General features: G+C 40.6%; 1 protein-coding gene across 1 annotated transcript; it reads left to right on the forward strand.

Moving 5' to 3' along the window:
* The first annotated feature begins 7,820 nt into the window (after nucleotides 1–7,820).
* LOC132915941 (solute carrier family 53 member 1-like) lies at nucleotides 7,821–9,729 on the forward strand. The gene is made up of 3 exons (XM_060975704.1): nucleotides 7,821–7,980; nucleotides 8,459–8,550; nucleotides 9,134–9,729. The coding sequence occupies exons 2-3, from the start codon at nucleotides 8,482–8,484 to the stop codon at nucleotides 9,386–9,388; spliced, it is 324 nt and encodes a 107-aa protein (XP_060831687.1). The 5' UTR covers nucleotides 7,821–7,980; nucleotides 8,459–8,481; the 3' UTR covers nucleotides 9,389–9,729.
* The last annotated feature ends 1,550 nt before the right edge of the window (nucleotides 9,730–11,279 follow it).

Here is an 11,279-nt window from a genome sequence, read left to right on the forward strand (position 1 = left end):
TCTTGTATTACTTTTTGTTGTACTGGATATTAATTAGATTAAATATGTTATAATGAATAAAATCCAATTTTTTTTTTCATTTGAAAAGAGTTACATTAAGAATCTTCTTCTATTATTGATTATACATACACATAATTACTTCTTAAAAGATAATTATCATACAATCTACTAAAACTATATTTTTAATGTTTTATACATTTTTCTACGCATTATACTATTTATCTTATGATATTATAATATTTTATTTTTTATATATTTAATAGTTCCGTTTATATATATTTAAGTATATATTTGTGCATGTTGCAATCTTTTACAAAGTAGAAGATTGAATTCACATATATATTTAATAAAATTTTATTATTGTTATAACATTTAAAAATGCTTGACAAGATCGAAAAAATGTTTTATTTATATCAAAAATTAAATTCAAAGTAAATGTTAATTGAGAGAATATTCTGAGGGTAATAATATAATAAAAGATTGTCTCAATATCTGATAAAAAATACAAAAATCCACATAGCCAACTTCAAATAAAAATGTTCGTAATTATTTGTGTGCTATAGTTCTACTTTCTTCTATATAATCAACTATTTGATGGATATAATTCGGTTAAAAAAAATAAAAATAAAACGTTTGTACAAAAACAATATACATATGTCGGGTTGGCGTTAGGGGCGTTTAATGAATCTTCACCAATGTTGTTCATGGTTGTCGCACCGATATTTATTACACAAGTATGGCTGATACAAGATTGACAATCGGACGCGGTAGCTGGACGCTAATGACAATGGCCCTAGGTTCGATAAAGCGAATCCACGGTCCACGGGATAACGAATATACTTTGCTTCGAAGTCTAAGTCGGATTCGACTCGTAGATTATTCACCGATCGTACAAGCACACTAGGCGTATAGCTAATGAGACTGCCAGAAAGGGAATGACTTTCCGTCACGACGACGCTGCAGAGGAAGACTATGATGGGATGTGCCTAAGGGCACGAGATCATCGGATTCGTCAAAGAAAGCCTCCACACGGAGGGTGAGGGAAATGGGCGTTGCTGTTAATTGGTTAATTTCTATATCGGCGGTTAGCAAAAGATGCTAACCGCCTTTGAGAGAGAGTTCCTGGCGGGAAGCGTCGCACGTGAGGAAATCTGATCTCCCATATCTTTCCGCAATAGGTGACAGATTTACGGGCGGATAGAACAAAGACTGTTTGTCAATCGGAAGGACCAAGTCCTAAGATTTGTAGCGGCTCCTCAGACTATCCGAGCATAAACCGCGAATGATGCATCGGCATCCGGCGATCATCTTACTCAAAGAATGCGGTCCCCGTGTGACGAGCCGCGGAACTGTTACAATGTTTCATTGTCAAGTGTCGGTACTGCCAATTCTTTAAAGGAAAGCTATGTAACTTCATATCTCTGTTAAGCGGAACGTTCATCCCGCGACCGTGGCCACGCTTCGGCGACCGATGGTCGCCTCGAGCCCAAAGGCTCATTGTCACAAATTTCGAATGGCTGTGTTGGGTTATTTCTTAAATGTTACGGTATTGAGGTTTTCCAAGCAACTCCAACGGAAACCCGGTGTCCTTTCATCTCCGACACGGCCATCCTGACTATCACACGTCCTCGGGTGTATCTAGAATATTGGATTTTCCCAATGTTAGACTCAATATAACTGTCGTTATTTACAATTTAGTTAAGTGTCAGAATAGGTCAAGGGTCCAGTTTGACAGCAAAAATTCTGGTCGGACGTTTGATAACGAAAGAGTTAAAAGAGAGTGGAAACCCGTAACATTACGATTGATATTCGAAGTGCTAGTCGCATTTTGTGAATCATCAGTCTGGGCGTAATGACATGATGGACCATTCTCGATCTCGCACCTGGACGACCCTCAGTTCTCTGGATCATGATACCACACTGAGCTTTTGTTCAAACACTATGTTAGATGTTATCTCCGTAGTGTTAACGATACTTGAATTGAATTCGGTAACGGTGTGTTGATCTCGCACTTACTTTGTTTGGGCCGTATGCCCCCCGTAAGCGTATGTGAGCCACTATGTTCGATCCGACACCTGATTACCGCACTGGACATGTATGAAGACATTGTCCTTTGCCATATCGCCACACTACGTTAGATGTTATTTCCATGATACTTGAATCGAATTCGGTAACGGTGTGTTGATCCCGCACTTACTTTGTTTGGGCCGTATGCCCCCCGTAAGCGTATGTGAGCCACTATGTTCGATCCGACACCTGATTACCGCACTGGACATGTATGAAGACATTGTCCTTTGCCATATCGCCACACTGGCATATGCAAACTCTTTCTGCTAAGTGCTGTGGTCAGCATGATCCTCTGGGACCGAGGTACTCGCATCGTCATGGTCACTGTTCTCGTCATCACCGCAGACGTCCAACTCAATAGGAACGCGACTATCTGGCATTTTCTTTAACCTATCATGGCTGTATTTATATGACCGTTTGCCGTCTAGTGTTTTTAAAATGTACCTATCTCCTTCCAGAATTTCCGCTATCACAAATGGACCGCTAAATTTCGGATCTAGTTTCGTTTGGTTCCTTTCCTCGTTTTTCTTTAATACAAAGTCACCGAGATTGAATTTAACTACTTTGGCTTTCGTTTTATCGAATCTTTCCTTATCATACTTAGCGCTATCTTCCATATTTCGTATGGCCTGTTGTCTTACGTTGCAGATATCTATTTCCTTTTCTTCGGTATTTTCAGATAGTAGTAACCCGTAGGGTCTCGCTGTTTTACCAATTAATAATTCTAGCGGACTCGATTTAGTCACACGATGAGTGGTGCAATTTAAAGCTAACTGTATTTCGCCGATCGCGTCTTGCCATGATCGCCCGGTCGTTTCTACTGTTGTAAACATATTCTTTAATGTACCCATAGTACGCTCTACTTGTCCATTCGCTCTACTAGCACCGGTTGCTATTAGGTGGAGTTTAATTTGTCTATCCTTACAAAAATCTTGAAATTCTTTGCCGGTAAAACATCGCCCTTGATCTGCTATTATCCGAGAGGGACTGCCGAATAGAAATATGGCGGACTTAAGTGCCTTAACGGTGCTAAGTGAGTCTATTTTACGAGTGTGGTGTAAGTATACAAATTTGGTAAAGGCATCGATCAGGACGATGACGTATTCTTTCGAGTCGTTCTTGCCGCTCAGCTTTCCCGTTATGTCTACGTGAATGGTATGCCAAGGTATGCTGGTCTTAGGTATGGGATGTAATTCAACTTGCACTTTGCCTGAATTCGCCTTAGAAATCTGACAAGCATGACAGTTCTCTACGAATTTGCGAACATATTTCGCCATCCCTTCGAACCAGTAATACTCGTACAGTTTCTCGAGCGTTTTATCCCAACCTAAGTGCATAATTGACTGGTGTATGTGGTTAATGACGGACCACCTAAACCCTCTTGGTACGATGGGCAGGCAGAGGGTCTTGCCTCTCCTTTGTATTTTACGGTAAAGGGTACCGGATCGTAACTCATACGTACTCGCAATGTCTTCCGCGAGCTCGTCGTTTCGCAGTTTGTTGACGATTTCAGAAATTTGAGGGTCGCGACGTTGTTCCGCTAGTAGCCAATCTTCCGAGATTTCGGCCAGATTAATTTTCTTTTCTTCGATCTTGTTGGTGGGGGCGCGGTCGCTGTCTACAAGATTACGCGAGAAGAAATCTACGTGGGCCATTCGTTTGCCTTCTCGATACATAATGTCGAAAGTGAAAGTTTGCAAGTAAGCCCACCACCTATGAACCCTGTCACTTAGACTTACTTTATTACGAGCTGCTTTTAACGAGTTACAATCAGTGACAACGAGAAATTCCCGTCCGTGTAAATAGTGGCGAAACTGTTTAACGGCGTTTACGACTGCCAGGGTCTCTAGTTCATATGAATGATATCTGGATTCCGCGGGGCTCGTTCTCTTACTGTAATATTCTATTACTCGGTTTCTGCCGTCGATTTTGTGCATTAAAATAGCGCCGTATCCGTCCGAACTAGCGTCAGTATGTAATTCTATCGGGTAGTTCGGGTCAAATATCATCAACACCGGCTCGTTGGTCAGGATGGAAATTATTTTTTGCCTTATGGTTTCGTGTCTATCTGTCCAAGTTAGGTTTTTAATACCGGAGGTAAGTGCGTATAATGGTTTCATTACCTGCGAAAATTTAGGGACGAATTTTCGGAAATAGGAGGCTAAACCTATGAACTGCCTAAGTTGAGCGACGGTCGTTGGTGCCGGTAGAGAACTCAAGGCTTGTATTTTACCCGGATTTGGGCGAACTTCTCCGTTATGAACTACGTACCCGAGATAAAGTACAGACGTCTTGAGAAAGGAACACTTCGAAAAATTGAAGGAGAACCCGGCGTTTACGAGGGTACCTAGTACGATGCGTAATCTTTCTAGAGCCTGATCTACCGATTCAGCGATGATTAGGACGTCATCCAGGTAGACAACGACGTACGAGTGGGCGAGGCCGCCCAAGGCATTGAGAATAGCCCTCTGGAAAACGGACGGTGCGTTTTTCAATCCAAACGGCATCGTCGTATACTCGTATTGCCCGTCGGGGGTGACAAACGCTGTATATTCTGTCGAATTGGGATGAATGGGGATTTGATGGAACCCGCTGGCCATGTCGAGGCTAATGAAGTACTTCGCCCTTTGCAATCTCGCGATTTGATCCGCGATAAGAGGTAGAGGATATCGGTCCGCGACCGTATTTTTGTTTAGCTCTCGAAAATCTACGCACAACCTATCCGAGCCGTCCTTCTTCTTTACGAGTAACATAGGGCTCGCGAACGGTGAGTTACTAGGCCTTATAATTTCTGCCTTAATTAATTCGCTTATTCGTTCGCGCACTATGCTTCGCTCTGCCTCGCTAAGCCTGTAGGGGCTTCTTTGTACGGTGATATTAGGGTCGATCAGACGTATCTCTAACTGTCCCGTATTTACTCGTGCACGCGGGAAACCCGTAATAAATGAACTTTTGAATTCTTCGAGGATGGAGATCAATCGGTCTTTGTCTTTGCCGAACACCTCGGTGTCGACCCCATTAATATCGATTTTACTTTCGGCGGTTACATTGTAAACATTGGCAGCTTTTGCCCTGCAGATACTGAGGCTATTTTGGGTAATATTTACGTTAAAACCTTGGCTCAAAATTTCGCGGCCTATCATGATGTCGTAATTTAGGTAGCCGTCGGCAAGGATGTGAAAAATTATTTCCAACGCAAAACCATTAATACGTACTATGGATGCAATTTGAGACGTGCAATTAATACGGTGATTTCCTATCCCTCGCATTACTACTACTTCGGTCGTTCTTTTGCCGGAAAATTTCGAGGCTACGGACTCTTTGATTAGCGAACATTCGGCTCCAGAATCGAAATAAAACGAGAACGACTCACCCAGATGGCTTAATTTACCAGTTGAAGACTCCACCACGCAGGAGTTGACTCGACGTTCGTTATCAGGGTTGCGATTTGTTTTCTGCAGCAGCGGGCAGTTGGGTGCGATGTGGCCCTCTCCGCGACACTTGAAGCATGACACCTTGGACGATCCAGCCGGTCGGCTTTTCTCCTGTCCCTCGGTTCTCATTCTCGTACGACACTCCGCTATTTTATGCCCGGGAATACCACAGTGACGACACTTGATCCGGGGGTCAGGTAGCTTCTGCCGTTTAACTTCGGGGCCCGTTGATGGATTTTCTGACGAAGGCGCCAGCCTCTTCTTCGCGTAGTGGAAAGCATTCATTTCCGTCCAAAATTGGTCCAGAGTCTTGATGTCACTTGTAAGCGCTAATTTCTCGATACGTTCGTCGCGCAGACTCAGGTGATGAAGAACGGCGGCGTTGATCGTCTCGTCCACGTTCAGATGACCCCACCTTGCCCCGAGGAGGGAACGGAGACGAACACCATAGGCTCCTATGGATTCGTCCTCCTGCTGAGGTTCGGCCACCATCTTTATTAGCGCTGAGGTTGCCGTCTCTTTACCACCATAGCGCATAAAGAAAAATTCCTTAAATTTGGTCCAGGTGAAGCCCTTACCGAACGGTAACCGCGCGAACCATGGTGCGGCACTACCGCCCATTGTACGGCTTAGAATGAAAAATAGCTCGTCGCTACGGATGGGCCTTTCGTCCATGAACTGACTAACAAGTGAGCACCACGCGAGCGGATCGGCGCCCTCGACTTCGGGATTGAAATGCGGCAATGATATTTCCTTAGGATCCGCACTCACCCTTTGCTCTCTCAATTCACTCGCGATGGCCAGAAGCTGCTCCTTAATCGTAGACGGTGGTGATCCCACTTCTGATGTCGGGTTGGCGTTAGGGGCGTTTAATGAATCTTCACCAATGTTGTTCATGGTTGTCGCACCGATATTTATTACACAAGTATGGCTGATACAAGATTGACAATCGGACGCGGTAGCTGGACGCTAATGACAATGGCCCTAGGTTCGATAAAGCGAATCCACGGTCCACGGGATAACGAATATACTTTGCTTCGAAGTCTAAGTCGGATTCGACTCGTAGATTATTCACCGATCGTACAAGCACACTAGGCGTATAGCTAATGAGACTGCCAGAAAGGGAATGACTTTCCGTCACGACGACGCTGCAGAGGAAGACTATGATGGGATGTGCCTAAGGGCACGAGATCATCGGATTCGTCAAAGAAAGCCTCCACACGGAGGGTGAGGGAAATGGGCGTTGCTGTTAATTGGTTAATTTCTATATCGGCGGTTAGCAAAAGATGCTAACCGCCTTTGAGAGAGAGTTCCTGGCGGGAAGCGTCGCACGTGAGGAAATCTGATCTCCCATATCTTTCCGCAATAGGTGACAGATTTACGGGCGGATAGAACAAAGACTGTTTGTCAATCGGAAGGACCAAGTCCTAAGATTTGTAGCGGCTCCTCAGACTATCCGAGCATAAACCGCGAATGATGCATCGGCATCCGGCGATCATCTTACTCAAAGAATGCGGTCCCCGTGTGACGAGCCGCGGAACTGTTACAATGTTTCATTGTCAAGTGTCGGTACTGCCAATTCTTTAAAGGAAAGCTATGTAACTTCATATCTCTGTTAAGCGGAACGTTCATCCCGCGACCGTGGCCACGCTTCGGCGACCGATGGTCGCCTCGAGCCCAAAGGCTCATTGTCACAAATTTCGAATGGCTGTGTTGGGTTATTTCTTAAATGTTACGGTATTGAGGTTTTCCAAGCAACTCCAACGGAAACCCGGTGTCCTTTCATCTCCGACACATATATATATATATATATGAGGATATATTTTTTACATTCAATATGCATGTATACATATGTACGTAAACATATAAACAAAATCTTTTTTTGTAAAGTAAGAATCGAAATATGAATGCTTAACATTATAAATTGCATGTAACTATTATAGATTATATACATATCACATATAAGCATTTTATCTAACTGAAATAAATCTTCCAGCGATGACATTATCAAAGGTATTTAATCGGAAAATTCTCGTCAATCCTTACTATACAGGTGGACACTAGAAGCTATCTATATTTGCGAAAAACGTTCTAAATTAAGTAATAAAAAGACTTCTAGCCGTCTAATGAATATCGCCTGTACGTATGAAGAAACAATGGTGCTATGTGTCGTGTAAAGCTTGACAGTTAAACATAAGAAGTAAGAATAAAGACATCCATATATATGCGTCAGGAAGATGATACAGTTACACTGTACATGCGAATGTGTGTGTTCAAGCGTCATGGCGTGTCCAGGCCTGAGTTGAGGCAAAGGACGATTGGCAGTCGTTTAGAAGCATCTGGAAGAGTCGGTTGACAAGAAGCGTGCGTGCGAGTGGATTTACGAGGTCTTCGGAGTATAATATATGTGTATAACTGTTGTGTGTGAAATAAAGTGAATTATTTGAATTTCCGAATCCCTCCTATATCTTTACAATATGTAAGTAATAATAATTTATCATGAAGTAAACGAATTCAGAAAATATTGATTTAGTACTGCCGACAAAGGTTTTAAGTGCATTATATGTGTATGTGACCTCTTTCGTGGTTTAATTCCTTAAAGACGAGCGTGAAACGAAACATTTGATTAAATTGTTCATCTTTTCATTTTCTACTTTGCAATTATATTATCATAATATTTCACTTTGCTCATTTTATTATATTGTTATTTTTTTGGTATACGCTGTTCGTAATAATAAATTAATACATCGAGTAAATATTGTTTATGAAGATATATAGACTATAGAAATAAAAAAGTTTCTTCAATTATAATATATGATTTTCTCACTTTGTACTTCACTTATATATCTCATTCTTTTATGTATGCTTTATTATATACATAATTATTTTATGGAAATTTTTAATATTATATATTTATATCGCTTTAGCAATAATTTAAACGAATTTGTTTATTGCAGATTATTGCATCAATTGAAGCAAGATGAAGTTTGCAGAACATCTGTCTGCTCACATTACGCCTGAATGGCGTAAGCAATACATAAGCTATGAGGTAAAATAAAATAGCCTTGGAAATTAAAATATTTATATTTTAATTGTCTTTGTTAAAAATTTATTTCTATGCTAATGGAGATACACAGGGTGTTTCAGAATAAGTAGGAAATATTTTAGGAGTAGCTTCTGCATATATAAACAATAGAAAGACTTTATATAAATATATCTTACTTGAGTTTGTTTTCGAGTTATAGTGGATTTAATTTTTATTCTTTTATTTTGTATACTACATTATATACTGCTTTTCATAAAAGGTATTTGAGATGGTATTTTTATATTCCAATGCAAGCTTGCAGATATCTTACCAATGAATGTCTTACCATGTTTAAATATCCAGATGTAGTCTGTATTTGCTGGAAACTTGAGAAACACAATACTTGTCTACGGAAAGAAATATGAATTGCAAAAGAAAAACCGTTATAATTTGAAAAGAAAGTCAAATAGGACATATCCTCATATGAACTTTTTATGGTTTAGGTATATAGAAGCCACTCCCAAAATATTTCCTACTTATTCTGAGACACTCTGTACAATGAAAGATCAGAACACTATTAATTAAAATGACCTCTTTGGGTTAATAGGAAATGAAGGCAATGCTCTATACTGCTGTAGAAGAAGCACCGTCAGCTGAAAGTGTTGTTCGTGATATTTCGATCGCACCGATAGAAAGTTCTGATCAAACGCAAATTTTGCGTATGATGGGTGAAGAAGAAAATGGTGTACTCAATAGAGGTAAACGTAAAGTTGGTGGTAAACGACAAGCTACTAGTAAAGAAGACAAACGGGCATTGCTGAAAGAAGAAACAGTTGATATAGATATATCAAATGCCAGTTAAAAATAGTTCAATTGTTTTATTATCAGAACCTACGCAAAGCAATATTATTCCAAATTTAATGTAATTTTTATATAGGCAATAGTTTGCCAGAAAGAGTGCAGGTCGTACTTTATGAACAATTAATATTTCCTTTGTTCAAAATTGAAGATTGTGAGGCTGAACTGAACAAGTGCCTTGTATATATCCTGTTTATTAAACTATGAATTTAATAACTTAGTGTAAAGATATAGAAGGGATTCGGAAATTCAAATAGTTCACTTTATTCAACACACAACAGTTATACACATATGTTATACTCTAAAGACCTCGTAAACCTACTCGCTCGCTCGCTTGTTGTCAACCAACTCTTCCAGATGCTTCTTAACGACTGCTTGTCGGATTTACATGATTTGTCGAATTACTTAATAGAACCTTTAAACCTTATTACTTTATTTACATTCCTCTTAGTTTACATTCATCCATGACCTAAACCTTTCAAATTTCTTTCTACACAGTGCCTTCGTAAAAATATCTGCAGTATTTTTGCCTGTACTTACTTCAATTATATTTATCTTGTTTTGTTGTTGACGAGTGTGCTGTATTTCGCATCCTTTATTTGTTGATAATATATACGTTCCAAGCAATGCGGTTGAATACCCGGCATCTCGCTGTATTCTGTAAAAAGACAATAGTTCGTAGTCATTTATCAATTTATCATTTATCAATTTGTCATTTATCAATTTTGATGTAGCTTACTCTATCGGAGCCTCTTCCATTTCAATGTCTCCTTCTTCCTCCTCACCAGTCGTGATAACATGAATGGGGGCCTGGTGGTCCACCCCCATAGCGAGTAGAGTTGTAGTTCTCGTGTGCAGATAGTGACTCTATGAACTTTGTGAATTCGTTGTTGTTGTGCTCTTTTATTTCGTTTTTTATTTCCTTTGCGAGTTTGTTTAGGTGTTTTTTGTTTTCTTTTGTTCTATGTTTTTGCCATTTTGCTTTCGCTTTTCTTTTATCTCTAATTTTTTCGAAGATGTCTGATGGGATTTGTTTTGTTTGTCTAGTGGTAGTTGCTGGTTTTGTGGTTGCCCGTGCTGCCTCTTGTATAGTTTTTGTAAGTGTTGTTACAGCTTGTTCGATGTGTTGGGGCGTTTTCAGTGGGATGTTGCAGTTGATTTTGCTTTCAATTATTTCTTTGAAGGTTTGCCAATTAGTGGATTTGTTGCATAGCGTCTCTGAGTTGTTGTAGAGTATTGGCTTGTTTCTGTATGTTATTATTATGGGTGTATGGTCGGAGCTAAGCTCGAGGCTGGATGCTATATCTATTTTATTTCCGTTTAATCCCTTTGTGACTGCAAAGTCGAGTAGGTCAGGGATTTTGCTCAGGTCTGTCGGCCAGTATGTCGGTCTTCCTGTGGATAATATATTGAGATTGTTTTTCCTGATGTGTTTTTCCAGGGTTCTGCCTCGAGGTGTAGTGATTCTTGATCCCCATGTTGTGTGCTTTGAGTTGTAGTCACCTGCTGCGATAAACTTGTCGCCTAGTTGTTGGAAGTATTCTTCCCACATTTGTGCTGTAATTTTGTGTCGCGGTGGTGCATATACTGCTGACAGCTGTAGACGGTTGCTGCTAGCTTGTACGGTAACGGTAGTTGCTTGTATGTGTTCTTTACTAACTTGGCTGTGTAGGTGGTGTTTAATGTCGTTTCTTATTATCACTGCGGTCCCTCCGTGTGCTTTTCCTGAGGGGTGCTTGGTATCGTATATGGTATAGTGCGGTATTTCTGTGTAGCTTTTTATTGTGAAATGCGTTTCTGATACGAGTAGTATGTCTATGTTGTTGTGGTATAGGAATGCTTTGGTTTCAATGGCCCTTTGTTGTAGGCCGTTAGAGTTCCAGGCAGCTATTTTT

Source organism: Bombus pascuorum, unplaced genomic scaffold, assembly GCF_905332965.1.
Source record: "Bombus pascuorum unplaced genomic scaffold, iyBomPasc1.1, whole genome shotgun sequence".
In the NCBI taxonomy this organism is placed as follows: domain Eukaryota; kingdom Metazoa; phylum Arthropoda; class Insecta; order Hymenoptera; family Apidae; genus Bombus; species Bombus pascuorum.